Source organism: Crotalus tigris, unplaced genomic scaffold (genome assembly GCF_016545835.1).
Source record: "Crotalus tigris isolate CLP2741 ecotype Arizona unplaced genomic scaffold, ASM1654583v1 scf7180000019004.2909048, whole genome shotgun sequence".
Lineage (NCBI taxonomy): Eukaryota > Metazoa > Chordata > Lepidosauria > Squamata > Viperidae > Crotalus > Crotalus tigris.
This window is the reverse complement of record NW_024097319.1, coordinates 1,493,569-1,512,986: the sequence shown is the minus strand read 5'-3', so window position 1 is coordinate 1,512,986 and position 19,418 is coordinate 1,493,569. Positions and strand designations below refer to the sequence as shown.

The 19,418-nt window shown below is 39.0% G+C and overlaps 1 protein-coding gene across 2 annotated transcripts in view; it reads left to right on the top strand.

Annotated features, from left to right (window-relative positions):
- Positions 1-19,418, top strand: part of CDK17 (cyclin dependent kinase 17) — a 122,423-nt gene that overhangs the window by 80,431 nt on the left and 22,574 nt on the right. For both annotated transcript variants that reach the window (XM_039358148.1, XM_039358149.1), the window contains exons 3-5: positions 6,947-7,111; positions 10,477-10,610; positions 17,013-17,138. In XM_039358148.1, coding sequence (XP_039214082.1) covers positions 6,947-7,111; positions 10,477-10,610; positions 17,013-17,138 — 425 coding nt within the window. The remainder of the gene's footprint in view (positions 1-6,946; positions 7,112-10,476; positions 10,611-17,012; positions 17,139-19,418) is intronic.

The window sequence follows — 19,418 nt, the reverse complement described above, 5'->3', positions numbered from 1 at the left end:
CTCACCAGCATCTTTACCTGACCATACTCCCACTGCAGCCACGTCCAGTGACAGAGTGCAGGAGGACATATGGTCGGCACAATTTCAGGCATTCATGCAGGATGCCTTTTCCCAGTTCATGGCTTCTAGGGGACAAGTGGCCTTTCACACATCCCATAAGGGATGAATTAGGCCACCCCCTACTAACATTTCTGAGACTTCCTCTCAGATAGGAGAGGGTGACTCATTAGACCTTGACATGTCAGACATGCCCCTTTCGGAGGACGAGGGCACTGCACCTGAGCAGGCGACGAGCTCTGGCCTCTTTGATCCAGTGCTCCTCAAATCACTTCTGATAAAGGCAGTCTCTACGGTCAACTTGACATCAGTACAGGAAGAGAATCCTTCTACAAGCAAGGAGGCCAATCCTCTATTTGCCAAAAAAGTCCCACAGGACAAGTACACTCCCTGTCCGGAGGTCTTCCTGACCACGGTAGAGGAGCAATGGTCTTCCCTTGCAAGCCCACCGGCACCCAATAGCATGGAAAGGAAGCTGTTCAATGTCTCTCCTTCCTTCTCGGATATGTTAGAGGTTCCTACGGTAGATAACCCCTTGATCTCATTATTTTCTACCTCTGCGATTCCAGGAGACATGGCGGAGGCCTTGAAACCTGAGGAAAAGAAATTTGAGCACTCCCTCCGTCGTTCCCACATGGCTGCAGCCTGGGCGGCCAAAGCAGCAACTTCATCGTCATTCTTCGCGAGGGCCTGTATCATGTGGCTGAGGGAGCTGCAAAACACTGTGCCTCCAGATCAGGTCAGGGTACACCAAACTTTGGCCAAGATCCTTGCACCCTCTCAATTTATGGCTGACGCTTCGTTGTACATAACAAAGTACGCGGCAAGATCCATTGCGGCCACAGTGGCCTCGCGTAGACTACTGTGGCTCAAAAATTGGAAGACAGACCTGAGGTCCAAGTGGCGTCTTTCGACGTCCAAATACAGTGGAGCATTATTATTTGGATCCATACTGGACCCACATGTCAGTGAGGGTAGAGATAAGAGAAAGATTCTAGTACATCCATCAAAGAAGTTAGACAGGAGAGGCAATCAGGAGTTTCGGAGGCAGGGTTTCCGTCCAGGAAGCCCCTGGGACTGGAGGCAGCCCTTTCGGTCAGGGCAATCCTGGGACTGGTCCAGAGGCTCACGATCCTTCTACTCGAGGCAGGATCGGCCCCAGGATCGCCAAAACACGGGAGCCAGAGGCCAGTTCCAGTCCAGACGTCCCTATAGAGGATCGGGAGGTAGATCCTTTAAACGCACCAAGTGACGCCAGACAACACGCTCCCATAGGAGGTCGGCTAGGGAATTTCATCGAGGTCTGGGAGCAGACCACCTCCGACGCCTGGGTCTTGGAGACGATCAGGCATGGCTTAACCCTAGACTTTTGCTCTCCCCCACCAAACTGGTTCATCAGATGTCCCATCTCCAGAAAGGCACACAAGGCAAGGTTGGTAACTTCGGCCATAACTCACCTTCTGTCAATTCAGGCCATAGAGAAGGTACCCAAGAGAGAAGAAGGGAGAGGATTTTATTCCATCCTCTTCGTGATCCCAAAGGCATCTGGAGGGTGGAGAGCAATATTGGACCTGAAGGGTCTGAATTATTACGTGAATTACAGGAGGTTCAAGATGGAGTCCTTGAAATCCATCCTAACCAGTGTCAGGAAGGGCGACTTTCTATCCTCAATAGACCTCATGGAGGCGTACCTACACATTCCCATTCACCCCAGATACTGGAAGTTTCTCAGATTTACCTACGCGGGCCGGCATTACCAATACAGGGCATTACCCTTTGGTCTCTCCTCGGCTCCATGGGTGTTTACCAAAATCCTAGCTGTAATAGCGGCCCATCTCAGGCTGATGCCGATGCGCGTACAGTTTTATCTGGACGACATCTTGATTCAGTCCAGCTCGCAGGAGCAAGCAAAAGTAGACCTCCAGACCACAATCCGAACCCTACAGGCGCACGGATTCTCAGTCAACATAAACAAGAGCCACCTCACCCCCTCAAGGAAACTGCAGCACCTAGGCGCGGTGATAGACTCGGCCCAGTGCAGGGTATACCTGTCCCAGGAGCGGCAGACCAGCATCTCCAAGCTAGTTCACCATGTCCGGAGAAGCAGGAGAGTGCCCTTGGTTCAGCTCTTAAAACTCTTGGGAAAGATGATATCTTGCATGGGCATTGTCCCATGGGCCAGGCTTCACTCGAGGGGGTTGCAGTGGTTCCTTCTACCCTACCAGAGGAGGAACCTCAGCACCTCCAACAGGAGGATATTGGTACCAAAACAGGTATTGGGATCACTGAGATGGTGGATATCTCTCATGATACGCAGGGGGAGTATATTCAGGGAGCCGGACAGGATTACACTCACGACAGACGCGAGCCTATTCGGATGGGGAGCCCATCTGGGAACCCAGATAGCACAGGGCCAGTGGGACCAGAAGGACCTTTCCCACAGCATCAATTGGCTAGAACTTCGGGCCATTCATCTGGCTCTACGTCAATTCTCCCACTTAGTATCAGGAAGACACGTTCTCGTGTTAACAGACAACATAGCAGCCAAGGCCCATGTCAACAAAGAGGGAGGTACACGCTCAGCGGACCTAATGAAGGAGGCGTTGGCTTTGGCGCGGTGGGCAGAAAACAACGTAAGCTCCATCAGGGCGGAACACATCTCAGGGGAGATGAATCTCTGGGCGGACTTCCTGAACAGAGCCAAGGTGGACCAGTCGGAGTGGCAACTGGATACGGCTCTGTTCGGGGAGATCTCTCGGAGGTTCGGGCAGACACACCTGGACCTCTTTGCCACTCACAAGAACACACAACTCCCCAGGTTCTTTTCCAGGTTCCCGACCCCGGGATCGGAAGGAACGGACGTGCTCAGATGCCGGTGGCCGGCACAACTCCTGTACGCCTTTCCTCCGCTGCCATTAATACCGGCGACCATACGAAAGTTGATCCGGGAAGGCGCAGAGGTAATCTTCATTGCCCCACATTGGCCATGGCGCCCGTGGTTTGCCGACCTCGTGGATCTTTCGATAGCACCCCCATGGAGGATTCCCCCGGACCGAGTAACTCTCAGTCAGGGCAAGTTTTTGCATCCAGATCCGCAGTGGCTGCAACTAGCCATCTGGCATTTGAGCGGCAAAGTTTAACCAAATAATCTTACTCCGCGGGGGTGATATCAATCATACAAGCATCAAGAAGACCCTCCACAAACAGAATCTATGATGCTATGTGGAAGGGCTTTTGCAGGTGGTGTGCCCCCCTTCACCTAGATCCAACTGCAGTATCCATTCCCAATATCCTAGATTATCTACTGGAAGGACATAATAAGGGTCTGTCAGTCAACACGATTCGCAGACAGGTATCGGCCCTCTCAACTGTACTATCCTATGAAAATTTATCCTCTCTAGCGCAACATCCAGCGATTAGCGCCTTCTTAAAAGGGGCAGCGAACACTAAGCCTCTGGTTATACACAGGTATCCGTCTTGGAACTTGTCCAAAGTTCTTCAAGCCTTGACATCGGCACCCTTTGAGCCCCTTGACTCATGCTCTCTTCACCATCTATCGCTGAAGGTAGCCTTCCTTGTAGCCATTACTTTAGCAAGGAGAATTTCGGAACTAGCAGCACTGTCAGTGAGGAAAGATCTTTGCACCTTCTTCAAAGATAAAGTAGTTCTCAGACCAGACCCTGCCTTCATTCCGAAGGTAAACAGCATCTTCCACAGATCTCAAGAACTGATCCTTCCTGATTTCTGCCCGAGACCCAGACATGGACTGGAGCGTAGGTGGCACAAGCTGGACGTGCGTAGGGCACTGTGTTTCTATGTGAAGCGCACTTCATCTTTCCGCAAGACGGAAGCATTATTTGTTTCCTTTCAACCGTCAACCATGGGAAAGAAGGTGTCATCTTCTACCATAGGTAGGTGGATTAGGGCATGTATAGCCCAAGCCTACGTTTCGCAGGCACTTCCAGTGCCCACACACATGACTGCTCATTCAACACGTAGCGTGGCTACTTCAGCTGCGTGGTCAACACAGGCGTCGGTGGAAGAGATTTGCAGGGCTGCAACCTGGTCTCCTTCCGTTTTCATCCGACATTACTGTTTAGACTCCTTCGCTGCAGCAGATGCTGCATTTGGTAGGAGAGTGCTACAGCAAGTCGTATCTGCTCAAGGTTCGGTGGCCTAGACACTCCCTCCCAGGGAGGCATGAGGGCTTTGATATGTCCCATTCATTGGACTCTACAGCCATCCTGCTGGAGAAGGGGCGTTGTCTTACCTGAACGCCTTTTCTCAGCAGGATGATGTAGAGTCCAAGCCCCCCCCCCAGGTATTAGGTCTAGGCAAGTAGGACAAGGAGCTGACACAGCAATCCCAACAAGGTTCTCGCCTCAGTCAAAACTGGGGTCACGCCCAGAGGAAGGGTGTGGCCAAAGTTTTTACCCAGTCTGCCGGGCAGGAAGGCTGTCATAGAACCCATTCATTGGACTCTACATCCTGCTGAGAAAAGGCGTTCAGGTAAGACAACGCCCCTTTCACTTAATGATGTCAGTTGTTATTTTTATTTTTTCTCTGGGATAGTTCCAAGATATACCTATAAATACTATATGGCAGAACTGAACCCATCCACCTGGTCATCAAGTGAGGACTTGATGCAGATCTCCAGTCCTCGTAAGATACACGGTGATAGTAATATTTTCTTGGTAGCTCACATTTTATGAAAAGCCCTCTCCCAAGAGATATAAATAGCTGTACCAACTGGCATTGTGCATAATTAGATTAGATTTAGATTAGATTAGATTAGGTTAGGTTACTTTGCTGTTTAGTCTAGTAGTTAAAGCATAAGATTAAAAACCAGGAGACTATGAGTTCTGGTTCAAGCATGAAAGACTGTCTGGCCTTGGGCCAGTCATCCTCTCTCAGTCCAGCTCACCCCACGGGGGTGTTGTGGGGAAAGGAGGAGGAGGAGGAAGGGATATTAAGTATGTTTGCTGACTTGAGTTATTTATAAAAATAAAAATAATGTCAGGATACACAATAAATAAATAAATAACTATATTTCTTGAATTATTTATATTGAGCTTTTACTTTTGTGTTCGTCTTTTGTGATTAATTTTGTTGTACTCCATTCAGAGTGTTAGGATGGGGATGTGTTATAAATATTGCAATATAAATGAAGTATTCAAAACATAGATTGAGACATTGGCAAAGAAGGGAAAAAATTTGAAGTTATTTAGGAGGGGGGGGGAAGCAAGTGTGTGGGAGAAAATTGCTTATCCTATTTTTTCCAAGCCTTCACATCTTATTCATTATTCTTTCTCATGTCTAATATGAACAGTGAATTCCTTTTTATCAAATCTAGAAATTAGCTAGAACTCCCTTTCTTTAATTGTCAAAAACTTCAGAAAGTCTAAAATATTAGTCTTGATTTCAGTCCTATTAGCTTCATGAAATTATGGTGATGATGGTGATAGTGATGATGACTATGACTATCAAATATAGCTATTGCTGTTCCTTCTGCCTTTTGATTGTGAGTATGCATTGTCAGAATTAAAAGAGGGAATTCTTCTAATTCCTGTTAGGGATGTTTTCATATGCATATGAAGAATGCCGACTAAATATTATGTCTTGCGAGCACTGGGCTCACTCTGATTCTAACCAAAGCTATTATGAGAGTCACGTAAAATATAGGATGCCCGACAAACCACCCTAAATGGCTTGCTTCAGAGAAAAGAAGATGAGTTGCTAAACATTATCCTTAAATGAACCCAAATGGCTTGTGGTGGAGCAATAGGAAGAGTCTTTTTAAAAACTCTGTTAACATTATGTAGCCATCAGAAGATTTTCACAATGGTTTGCAAATGGTTGAATGCTCCTATTAACTTTCTATGTATAGAGGAAAATATTTGTAGCTCAGGGTTGAAATGAGAGGTCCTTGGTGTTCTCTGAGCTTAGTTGTTTTCTTGTGGACAATTTATTACCCAAATTATATTACAGTGCCAGTGCACTGATGATGATACTTAGTTTGGATAATGAAACATCTACAAGAAAGCAATCGCCAAGGATCCCCCAACTTCCTATGTTTCACAATGTGTTGGAGTATTATCAAATGCAGGACAGTACAAAATGCAGTATTAACATTTGATTCATTTTATGCTACATTTTGTTAAGCAGAATGCTAATATCTTCATGTTTCCCCCCATAAATAGTATAACAAACAGTTATGGGGATATATGAAAAATTATATGAGGAAAAAAATGACTGGCCACTGTCATAGTGCTTCCTCTCTTTTTTCAATGTCATTATATTTTCCTGGTCCCCTTCTTTTCCCTTTCCTTGACCATTTTGTACCCAAATTAACTTCTACTTATTTGGTGTCCTCCCTAACATTTTAAAATTTTCATCACTATAGGTTTTGGGGCCATTTAATTTTGGAAGTCTTCTTGCCATGCAACTATGCACCAACTTTAGTCAATTTGGTGGTGTATGCTACAGTTTCAGTGTATATTGAATATCTAAAATACAGTTACAGCTTTGATCTCTCATTTCTTAAAGTTTTCTTTTAGTATTTAAATATACTGATGTATTTTAAGTTCAGAAAAGAACCCTGTCCTTTCAGAGTTCTCTCAGTCAGCCCAATAGAGATGACTTTCACTATAACTGATTCAGAACTAAATAAGAGGCTCTCTCCAATTGTCAGCCATCATTGCTGACAATAGATAGGCAAGATAATAGAGAAATGTGTCCTATCCTCCAAAGAAAAGTTAATATTCCGCCTCTAGACAATTTACATGAGTGCTCCAAATATGGCTGTATGGTAACTCTATTGTTTTCTTTCTCAACATGTTGCTGAATTATCCTGTTGTGGGATGAACTGACTGATGCTGGCAAATTCTAGAGCCCATTGTGAAGAATGGCAGACCTCCAACATCACACAGCATGCACTCATTTCTTCATCAGTATACAGGATCCTTCAAAAAGCCTCCATTGCGAAGACCACACAGCGTTATAGGGGGCAGTCTGGGTTCTTTTATGGCAATGCCAAGAAATGGGAGCAGATTAGGTAATGTGCGTTTTTAATATTCTTTAAATTAATATGTTCTCTTTTTTTCTCTTCTTCATGCTTTAATAACTGTAGTGTAACAGTCCTGTGTAATACCACCTCCAAATTAAGATATTAGATATGTTCATTGCATATCAAATGGTGTAAAGCAGAGATTTCAAAAATGATAGCTATGATAGTAGAAGAATTGTATGGTACCCTGTTGAATAACTAACAAACAAGGAAACAACCCAGACTCAATACTATTATAACAGCTGGGAGATAATTCTTATCCTGTTACTTAGGTCAAGAATATAGGTTTAAATATTTTTTGTTGGGCAGTAGCCATCCAGCCACTCAATGTACTTGGGAAGCTAACAAGTAGGGACAGTCTTACAAAACAGTCACAGTTCTCCAATTTAACAGCCTAGCAGCTGCTGTTGCTTGTTGTATGATTCTTATTCAGTAAAGTCTGTCCAGACATCAAAAGTAATAGCAATTTATGGCCAGTTTACCATGAACTTGGATACCATAATTTTTATTTATTTATTTATTAGATTTTCCCTTTACAATCAGAAAGGTTCTTGGCAGTTTATATTGACCCATTAAATTACAATGAACATCTATTATGCATCAAATTAACAAATAATTACACAAGCAGTAGCCTCAACTCATCCCTTCACAGTTCTCCAATGAAATTAATTATTTAATAACTTAAGGAAAAGAAGGGATAAATCAATGTTTTAGAGAAGTCTGTTCCAAAACATGAATATAGCAATTGAAAGGATGCTGCAAGCTTCTAACCATTTTGTTACATAAAGGTGATGAATTAAAATCAGATCCTCCAGGACCTTGGACCCAGTATTGCATCTTATGCCAAAAAATACTCAATATTTACATATAAAGAACTATTCTTTTATCAAATCTTCTATTTCTCCTTCTAGTATTTTCTTCAAAGTGTGCTACTTTAGTTTCACTTTTATATGTCTTTATGCAAGTATGTTTACCCAAACTGCACACGTATATAAAGAGTAGTGGTATCTTAACTTTATATATGGGCATTGTTACATCAACTTTTCAGTTCTCTTTCCCATTCATATGTTAAACATTTATGCATGATTTTCCTAAGTGGGAAGAAAAGATAATACAGGGTACCTTGAATTTATTAGCTCCAACTGACAGCTGTGAAAATCTGCATGCCCAAAGCTCATAACCAATCCAGTCTCCTTCCCATATCTATCTGCAAGCCATCTTTTTTCAATTATATTGTTGTCTAAATCAATTATATGGATTTATGTTACTATATCCATGGCGTATTGCTTAAATATTCATGAGTGCATGAGGTCTTCTTCCTATCTTACAGAAAAATTAGCTGATGAACTTGCCTGCTCTTTATATGAATTAGGTTTCCCAGAGGTGTAATTTTTATATCAATAAGCTTGTGACATAGAAATATTTCTTGTGAACATACTATTGTTTTATCTGATAAGGAGAGAAAGATGTGAAGATTGGTCTGGCCCATTTCCTGCATCTGTAATTTAATTCATTCAGGCAATTATATTAAATAAGAAACAGATTTTTGCCTAATTTAAATTATTTTTTGCTGTGCAACATTTTTTGTTAATTTTAAAAAATGTATTGCTTCAGGATTAAAAATCAGTTTTTTGCTATTCTATAGACCAAAGCAAATCTATCTCAGATGACAATTGTCACTTTTGATGAACTGTAAGCTTCAGAATTGTAAAGTAAAAATAAATACCATTTAGTCACAGAAGATTTTTTTGTATGCTTAAAAACTGAGCAATTAAAAATTTTGGTGTCTTGAATGTTAGTTCTGAAAACAAAACGTCTATAGATGGCCTTCATCTTCCTTAGTGTTTCCTATATATATTATTAAAATGCATGTTGTCATATATGCAAGACTATCCTATTTTATTAACTTTTTTTAACCTGCATTATATCTCATTTAGATTTAATTTTCTTTAAAATGCTATTTATTGATAACTATTAGTACTGATATACATAAGAAAGTATCAAAATATTTAATATACATTTATTATTTCTTAACCGCTCATCTTCCTCAGACAGAGGCTCTTTTATACTTTAATCTAACATATATTGGAGATTATTGGACAACAACTCTTGTTTATAGAAAGTGCCCAATGATAACACTCTCTGTGGCGGTTGGGAGTTGGATGGGAATCTTTCAAAGTGAAGTTACTTGTGGCTATGTGGCATTTTTACTCTACAGAATGTGTCTGCCCCTCCCAGGATCCAAAAACCTTTCCTTTTCTGGAAATAAAGATTATGGGCAGCTGGAAGTCAGTGTAGTGCTCCATGGAGCACATGGAGTCACTTTCCTCCCCTAAAATGGAAGACTCAAAAGGGGGGAGCATTGGGGAATGATAACAGGAAAGGTGCAGAGGGTAGGAAGAGTTGAAATGATTACCATATAATTTGATATTTCTACAGTATAACTTGAATTACTTTGCAAAACTTGTTTGCAAGCTAGTTTTGCTAAATTTAGAAATATAATAGCTGAACTTTGGTCAAATTCTCCCCTAATATGCCATCTATTTTCCAGTCAGTGTTATATCTAAAAGGTGCATATGTAAGCTAGTCAAAGACAATGGGCACTGCTTATTAGAAAAATGCTAGAATTTTTGCCATTTTCTTCTGTTGTTTAGGGAGGAACATTTTTAACAGCTTGAGTTCAATATTTACTGTGGCAAATAACTGTAGTTTTTGGCAAATAACCAGTGCTGCTATTTGAAGATATCTGTCACCGAACATTTATCTAAGTTCAATTTCTCTTTCTTAGCATCTCTTAATAAATGTCTTCTTTTAAACTGAATATTTGGAAGATTAGAATTTTATGTCTATTTTAATTTAATACAGCTTTTTTTTCTTGCTGTATCAAGACAACATTACTGCTTTTGATTTTTTAAAGATTATGAAATTAAAGATCAATCATCAATCAATGATATAGGAATAGAACAAAAATATTCTAACCAAACTAACATTTTATAGTTCTAGAGGACTAATAATATGTAATTTGCTTTGAATTTATATTTTGTTTTTCCAAAGATAATCTGAGTGACTAACAATAAAATACAGATGAAAGAAGAAATAAAAGTAATATATAAAAGGGCATAAAGAACTAGAGGTAATACTTTAAATTCTACCTTGGCAGACAAACCAGTTGAATTATTAAAAACTTGTCTATTTATCACCTGCCAAAGAATAACAGAGAGAAAGCTGGCTTGCTCTCTACTGACAGAAAGTTGCATTAAAGCCTGAGAACTATCGCTGAGGTCATGGAAAGTCCTTTGTCAAGTTAAATAATTAAATAATAATTAAATAATTATTGGATTTGTTCAATTTAGATATTGTACATGAAAACCTAAAAATGGGATCAGATGGTGAAAGTGACCAAGCTTCTGGAACATCATCTGATGAAGTTCAATCTCCAACAGGTGTTTGTCTCAGGAACAGGATACACAGACGGATATCTATGGAGGTAATCTAGTTTTTCATAGAAGAGGCATTATCCTAACAAAAGACTTGGGATTTGTTTATGTTACTTTTGTCCCTGTTAGGGTGTTTTAAAGTAAATCTATTGATGTTCAGAGTAACTGATCCTGTACAACAGATTTAATCTGATTTTTTTTTAAAAATTGAAAGTTATTATTAAATGTGTAATGTATAAAACATAATATGCCCGAGATAGAATTTCCATCAATTATGGCCAGTGTAGCTACTGGAGATGAAGTAATCTGAGGAGCAGATTGAAGAAAGATAGTTTTGAGATAACATTGCATTTCTTTCTTGTAAATCAGATTTTTTCATTCTGATATTCTTTAGATATTTTAGGGCTATGTGTTGAAAGGACACAGCATAGAGTTCTGGAAGACGTAGAGCATTTCTCATAACTTCCAGCCAAGAAACTAAATTTTCTGGATAGAACTGATAGGCTGTTAGGAATGGTATAGTCCAACACATCTGAGAATTAATACACTGAGGAAGATTATTCAAGCATTGTACTGTTTGAAAACCAGTTCAGTGCTTGAAGTGGAAAAAAGTGAAATTTTGATTTTGGGCCTTATCAGTTAGATTTGATGTTATTGAAATGGCTAGTTTATAATAGTTTGTAAAAGTAAAAAGTTGAGGTTTGAAGTTGATACTCAATTGCACCAAACAAAGTCAGAAGTCAATGCCTTTTTTTCCCTCCCTTACCTCACTTCTCTACTCCCTTTCCCTTCCCCATCTTTTCTGCTACTTGCTTTTGTATTTCCATTGTATTGTATATTATAAACTAATAACACTTTATAAAAAGAAAAAGAAAACAAGTTCAGTTCTGACAGAGGAAGTGTGGAAGATATACCTAGAGCAATTTCAGTTTCCTTAACAGATTTGCTGACGTTTAAATCCTTTTATCTGAATAAAGAAAAGTGTGAGACTAGACAAAATGCTGCCTACTTTGAATTTTGTACTTGATTTTCTCTTCCTTTTTTAAATACTTTATCTCAAAATTGTTCTGTCACACCCAAATCTAAGGATTCTGAAATGCCTGTTGATTTTAAAAATTACAGGAGGAACAGCACACTCCATGGTACATTGCAACTGCATTTATAAGTTGTGACAAGCCATAGTTTGGTTTGGTTTGTTTTGCTTTATGGAAAAAACTGACTATTGGATGGATTCACACTAAGCCTTGTATGATATGTGTTTGATTCCAAGAGCTATGATGATGGAAATTCCAGACAATCAAAATAATGTTGCAGAAGCTTCTCAGAATATGAAACCATGAGATGAACAAATAATTTAGAGGTTGATATAAGCATTTGTAAATAGATTTATAATAGGCAGTGTATCTCTCTAGGTCAGGGGTCCCCAACTCCCGGGCAGTAGACCAGTACCGGGCCGCAGCTCGCAAGCATCTGGTCCACACAAACAAGCAAAGCCCCATCAGTGGGATGCAGGTAGCACACAAAACCATTCCCCCTCCAGTCTGTGGAAAAACCTTTCTCCATGGAATCGGTTCCTGGTGCCCAAAAGATTGAGGACCTCTGCTCTAGGTTAGTGTTAGAGTTGTCAGGCAACTAGGCTAAAATGTATTTTTAATGTATTCTTAATAAATACCCATTTCCCAAAACTTGCTGGGAAGAAATAAGAAAGCAAGTGAAAACAAAATAGTCCCCATTCCCCCCATAACCAGTTCTAAAAACACAAAAGGCACTGTTCTTTGTCTTTTTCTAGCTATTAGTAAGACAGACATGATTGTGATCTAGCAAAGAGAAAGCTCAAAGAAGCCTATAGTCATTATTTTAGCAAAGCCAAATAATAATGCTATTGTTTCATTTAGTTAGTAAATAGGCAGTGAGGCTGAATAGTGTAGCATTTTTCAATGTATATAACCATCAGATAAGTTCACTCTTTCTACTTATTCTTTCTATATATCTGATTTCTAATTTCTGCTATATAGACTAATTTTCTAGAATGTGCCTTATTGGAGGTTTGCATGATCCAAAGATTTTGCCCAACAACCTGTCAAAAAAGGATATTCCAGAGGTTAGATTTGACCTCTTAAAACCCCTTGGTTTGTTCCTACAAAATGTGCCTCTGCTTTCAGTATGATGTAGCAGAAAACTTTAGTACAGACCTTTGTGATCAAGAAAGCTTATTATGTAGCAGAAGTAGTCCTTAAGGGATCCTGGTTATAAACTAGTTAAAGTTAGCATGTTGAATCAGATTTAGCAACTGATTGGAAATCATTGTAATTTCAATGTAACCTGTTGCATAAAAATATATGGCTTCACTGTTTTGAATAGTAATTCTTCCTAGCCCAAATTACTTTTTAAAACTACAAGCAGCAGATAGAAATGTACCCAAAATTGGGTTCTTCACTCAAGTGATGCCATTTCCTTGTATTGAATTGGCTAGTCATAAAATAACATTATTTGCTGTTTGCAGAACACTTGTGTGAATGAAAGTTGTATTACTAAAAGTTAAATAATAAATAATGGTCCAGGAAGTAGGTAAATATGCTTCAAGAACATTTCCTCTCTCTTTGGACTTCAGGGTTACTGGGAAATCAAAGGCAGGTTTTTGTATCAATCTTGAAATTGAAGTACAACTGAAAATATGGCAATGTAAGCTATAGTTTGAAATGTGTAGTTTTGGAAAAACCATCTCTTACTCATGACGCTTTCATTTAATACTGCTTATTAATCTGCACAATGCTCCGAAACTGAGTACAATGGGAAAGCTCTTGATTTCCCCAGATTTCTCTTTTCCTGTTTAAAAACGGAATTGTGCATGAGAGTAAACAAAAGGAGGAAAAAGTACTTAATTTCCTTCATTTATAAAAAAATCTGTATGAATGCCAGTGTTTGTGGTAATTGCAGTAAAATTCTGCATGTTTTAATTGTCAATTTAAGAATCAATATTTAAATTAAGTTTCTAATTTAAATGTAGATCCTTTTCACTCTGGCTTTCTGAATTAAACATTTTTTCATTAAAAACACAAATGCTGCTTTACTGTGATTTTCTTAGAGCTGACTCAAAAGCTTAACTATGATTTGGTTAAATCAGTAATCAAATCAATATGTTTAACATGATTAACTAACATGTTTTCCATATTGAGCTGAGTGATAAACATTCCGTATTACTATAATTTTAGCTTATGTACCAAGAATATAGCTAAAGTCTTGGCAAGCTGGTAAAATTTTGAAAGAACATTGGAAGAAGGGAGGGAAATATTGGCATTTGTTCTGTTGCAAGTTAAAGATCTAAACTGAAAGCCTTTTACACTTTTTAACATACACAATAGTCAAAACATAATATCCTTAATAACTGATGGATCAGCAGTGCATTATTTGCAGGTATTAGAACAGCCATGGAACACCAGAATGGTGACCACCAACCTCAGTTACTTTTTAAAACTATTACTAACATTTTAAAAGGGCCAAAAGATGTCATGAGGTGTCTGTTTTCCTATATAAAATCTGATGACACTTGGACATAGCTACAAAACAATACAATAGTATGCACCACTTAAAAATTACACATATGTGCTATAATATATAATTTTCATTCATTCATTCATTCATTCATTCATTCAAAATTCTTTGGGGTTTCAAAGCTAAAGATGTCTGTGTCACAAGGCCATTGTAATTGTCCCTGGACTAAAAGATACAGTCAAATGCTATAGAATAGAATAGAATAGAATAGAATAGAATAGAATAGAATAGAATAGAATAGAATAGAATAGAATAGAATAGAAAACAGAACAGAAGGGGACCTTGGAGGTCTTCTAGTCCAGCCCTCCGCTTAAGCAGGAGAACCTATACCATCTCAGACAAGTGACTGTCTAGCCTCTTCTTAAAAAATCTCCAGTGATGGAGCACCCACAATTTCTGGAGGCAAGCTGTTCCACTGGTTAATTGTCCTCACTGTCAGGAAATTTCTCCTTAATTCCAGGTTGCTTCTCTCTTTGTTCAGTTTCCAATCATTGTTTCTTGTCCTGCCCTCTGGTGCTTTGGAGAATAACGTGACCCCCTCATCAGTGTGGTCTGACTAAGTTTGAGGTGAAATAATAACAATACTTTAGGAGCAGAACTGCTTGATTCTACAGTGGTAATCTGAGAACGAAGCAGTGAAAATAAATATAATTTGTAAAATCAAAGAGAATAACTTATATTTTTTCATTATGATTCTGAATTAAATCTGCTATTAGATCTTCATTCTGTTGTCAATAGAATGGGGTTAGGGTTCTATTTATTCACTTTTAAAAACACATTTTGGGTATGAAACTCATTCTGTTTCCAATTATCAGTATTTTTCTCTTTTTAGTGCCTTATAAACGTGGATTCTCCAATTGACAAGATCTTTGTTCCAGTTTGCTGGCATTATGCACTGTCCAGCAGATAACATATTTCAAACATGACATTTTTCTGATGTATCTAGTTAATAATTAAAAGAGATTGACTAGGTATTTAATTAAAATAGGGAAGGTTTTATTTTTAATTACTATATCAAAAGTATGCTAGAATCTGCAATTATAAGTCTCTAATATTTCAAAATGCTAAATATAATGTTTTTATGTTCTCTATTTAGTTTGGACTGGTAATTCCTCCCCATTTTTGTGGTAACATATTTCTATTGTAAAATCAGTCTGTTCATGTTTTCTGCCCTGTTTGAGGTGTGTTCTGTTTTAGATGCATTGGAATCTTAAATGTGTGTAAAGTACATTCCCTAGAAGAGGCTATATGGTGTGACCATAGATGTAAATGGCATGATTAGCTCACTAGGCAATTTGGGCTTGTGTGAGGAAACCTCAAGTTATGCAGCAGATCCCTGGGAAGGAGACTTAGAAAGCCATGTGAAATTCAAAGGAGCAAAACAGTTTCTGACAAGCAAAACCAGAAGAATCTTCCTCTTAGCAGCTCTAAACTCTACCACGCCATACAGAAATATGAAGAAGTTGAGTATATTTGAGAGCTTCAGGCTACAGAGATTTCTCTCCCTTCCCTAGCCTTTGGCCTCTGCTAGATCCATTGTAAAAGTCCTTTTCCAGTGCTTTGTGTTAGCATCCCAGTCCAGAGAACCTTGTGCATAAAGCATTGATCTAATATATAATTCTTCATAAAAATGCAGTGTATTTTCTGTGGAAAAAATGATCTACTGCATAGTCTTTCAGAGTTAAAAATGCAGGCAACAATATCATGTTTAAATTATCTTATCATGAAATAGCAATGAGGTTTGCAAATGTTATTGGGGTCTTCCTTAGCAGTGCCTGCATCACAGGCATAAGCCGTTTTGGCAAGATCATTAATTATCATCATGGACAATACAGAGAAGCACATTTGAAGAAGGTCAGTATAACATCACCATCTTTGAAAGGTACTGGAAATTTGAAAGACCAAAGACAGGAAACCATTGTCATGTAAATTGTGTGAGATAGCTGTTTTTGGAATGCAAGACTCCTCCCCAATTCATTTACTTATCTATATTTCATAAGGACATTGAACAACCCAGGATGATTAAAATGTGATGGTAATTACCTAGAGTCATTCTTTGCAGTAGAATAACTGTGTGCAAGGAAAGTATTATTCATTGCCATTAGCTGAGTGTGTTCCTGTCATGCCTTGATCATCGTGATACAATAAACCAGGAAATGATTTACCATGATTCATATTTCAAAATTGGCTTACATTTAAAACTTAACAGTTCTTACATTTAGAATTATATTTTTATTTGAGCACATTTAACTTTTTACTATTAATGTAAATATTTTCATCTCATAAAATTGTCTATTTAAAAAGCTCACTGGTGAGAATCCTATGATTCCTTCATGCAAGAGAAAAGTAGGAATCTTAACTTTGTCTTATAGCACAGTGGTCCCCAACTTTTGCGGTTTGGCCCGGCAAGAGGGGGAGAGGGGAACTGGACCTTGCAAGTGGCAGGCTGGCACCTGCAATGATACCTTTATGACTATCAAGAAATAACATCTGCCTATCCTGAGTCCAATTTTTTTAATTTTTATGAGGAACTCTGAATTTCACTACATGTGAAGGGTATTAGGGAAGCATTGCCAGATTCAGTCTGCAAAAATTTGGGCAACCACTAAATAGCAGCACATAGAAAATAATTGTAAATCAGATACTGGCAAGATTAAAGAAAGCCTTTCTTTCCATTAAAGAAAGTAACATTCTCTTTTGCTATTTTTGGAAGTAAAGATTTGTTAACAACTTCAGATGAAGCATTGCAATTGTGTCTTTTGATAGAAACAGCCTGTTTGGTTCATTTCTGTGTTCTTAACCAGTAACAGGTTATGCCTACATTACTGAGTACTTATTGACATTTTTATTTTCTATGGAAATAGGTATGTCCTCTTACTAGTATTGATTTACTTCTCCAGGACTTGAATAAACGCTTGTCACTACCTGCAGACATTAGGATACCTGATGGATATCTTGAAAAGTTGCAAATAAATAGTCCACCATTTGATCAACCAATGAGTCGACGGTCTCGTAGAGCATCATTGGTAAGATCTTTTACCTGAAATAGATAACTTTACTATAACCTTCATACTTTTATTGCAGCCCAGATGTTTAGATACATTACAGCAAAAATATAGATGTCTTAGAGCACTTGCAGCTGTATTGTGATATAATTCATTTAATTAAATGATGTATTAATATTTTCTTAAATAAATCTCAATGCCTGGATTCACCCATAGCCCTAAACTTTAATTCATGATTTGCAAACTATAGTAGTTTGGATCCTCTATCAACTAGGCAACAAACATAAATGTTGGCTTATTATAAAGTGTGAACCCAACTGATTTCTCTGTTATGAAATTTGTTTAAAAAGCAGGAAGACAAATGCAAGTATGAGATCTCACGTTGATCAAGTATAATAACAAGACAGTGGATAATAAGCCATGCTTATAAAATACAGATAGGTCTTGGATTAAAACATCAATTGGGACCGCAGTTTTTGTTGCTAAGAAATGTGGTCATAAAGCACAATGTCACGTGACCACATTACTTAGCAATAGCAATAACACTTAGACTTAACAGCATTCTCTAAGCAGTTTACAAAAGCCAGCATATTGCCCCCAACAATCTGGGTCCTCATTTTACCCACCTCAGAAGACTAGAAGGCTGAGTCAACCTTGAGTCAGTCAGGATCGAACTCCTGGTTATGGGCAGAGTCACCCTGCAATAATGCATTCTAACCACTGCACCACTATGGCTCCAGCAATGGCAACCTGCAGTTCTGGTTGCCATCACAACCCAGGACTCTGCAGTTCATTAAGCTGGAAGAGACAGAAGTCCGGCAGTGACAGCAGCAGGCAGACCAGGGTCATGCATTGTTCTGGAATACAGGGAGGCAGGGATAACTCAGCAATGCTGAGGAGCACAGATGCTGTGAAGGGAATCATATGCAGGTGCTACAGAGCATAGGTGGGCAAAAAAGCAGCAACAGTAACTTCCAACTCCCTGTTGGCTTCTCCATTAATTTTGCTTGTGGGAAGCTGGCAGTAAATATCAGAAATCACAATCACGTGACCTTGTCTTGCTGCAGTATTGTAATCATGAGCCAGGCACCAAATGCTCAGATTGCAATTGTGTGATCCAGGGATGCTGTGACATCTGGAACTCTGAGTACTGGTCATAAATCCCTCTTGTTCAATCATAATTTTGAATGGCCTCTGAATTAATATTCATAACCCATGGACAATCTGTAGGTTGTAGCATCATGAGTAAAGGTAAAATAATCTCTATTTAAATAAATAGATTTTATAGATTTTAAATTTTTCCAATTCATTAGGAATTATGCAGACAAAATAATTTTAAACATCATTTAGTATTGTTTCATCATGTTTTCACTTTTAGGTACTTGGCTCACTATAAGATATTCAACCTGATCCCTTGGGTCTTCCAAAGATTTACCCATCACCCCAGTGCTTTGTTCTAAAGAGCCATTATTAATTTATCTAATTAAAGGCTTGTTCAGATTCAAAGAGAAAGGGGTACACTGAAATGCGTATCTTTTACAAGGATCAGACCTCAGTTGTGGAGGGCAGTCTCAGTGTCCTCTCCCAGGTCAGGCATACACACAAATACACAAAGAGATGGTTTTTTTGTTTGCTAATTGAAGCTTGCAAACACAACCACTTGCAGTATAGAAAGAAGTTACCTTCCAGACTTCAGCAGGTTTGGCTTACCAGAGTTCTAATTCAAAGTGGTGTCTAGGAGAATAGTCAGGTAGAGTCCAAAGATCAAAGCTTCTAGCAGAACTGTCAGCCAATCCGAGTTCAAAATCAGAGTTTCAGGGTTCATGAGTCAGGGCATATCAAGTGAGCATTAATAGGCAGTTGTCATTATGGAGAGCTTGTGCCTGCTCTGCTCCGTTTTAATAGAAAGAGCCCTGGTGTGGTCTCATTTAGTGGGATGGGATTCCTTCCACTTGAGCTGTCTTACAGAGTGCCTTTGCACTACTCTTTGCAGCCCCTGCTTTGGAAGGGGGTGATAATTTTGCATCCTCATCTTCAGAGAGTGACAGTAGCTGTATTTGATGATTACTGGGCTCTCCAACCTCCTCTGTCTGCTGAGATAGTAGTCTGTCTGGTGGTGCTGGTGCTGGTTGCTTGTTATCTGTCAGTCTTTCTGGAGCTGATTGTGGTTCCTCTGACTGCAAATCAGAGCCATCCGTGACACCATGTACACTGAGCAGTTCTTTAACTCCTTGAAGACAAACTGATATATGAGTGTTTTTCAAGTACCATAAAGCATCATTTCTCTTTCATATCTGAAGT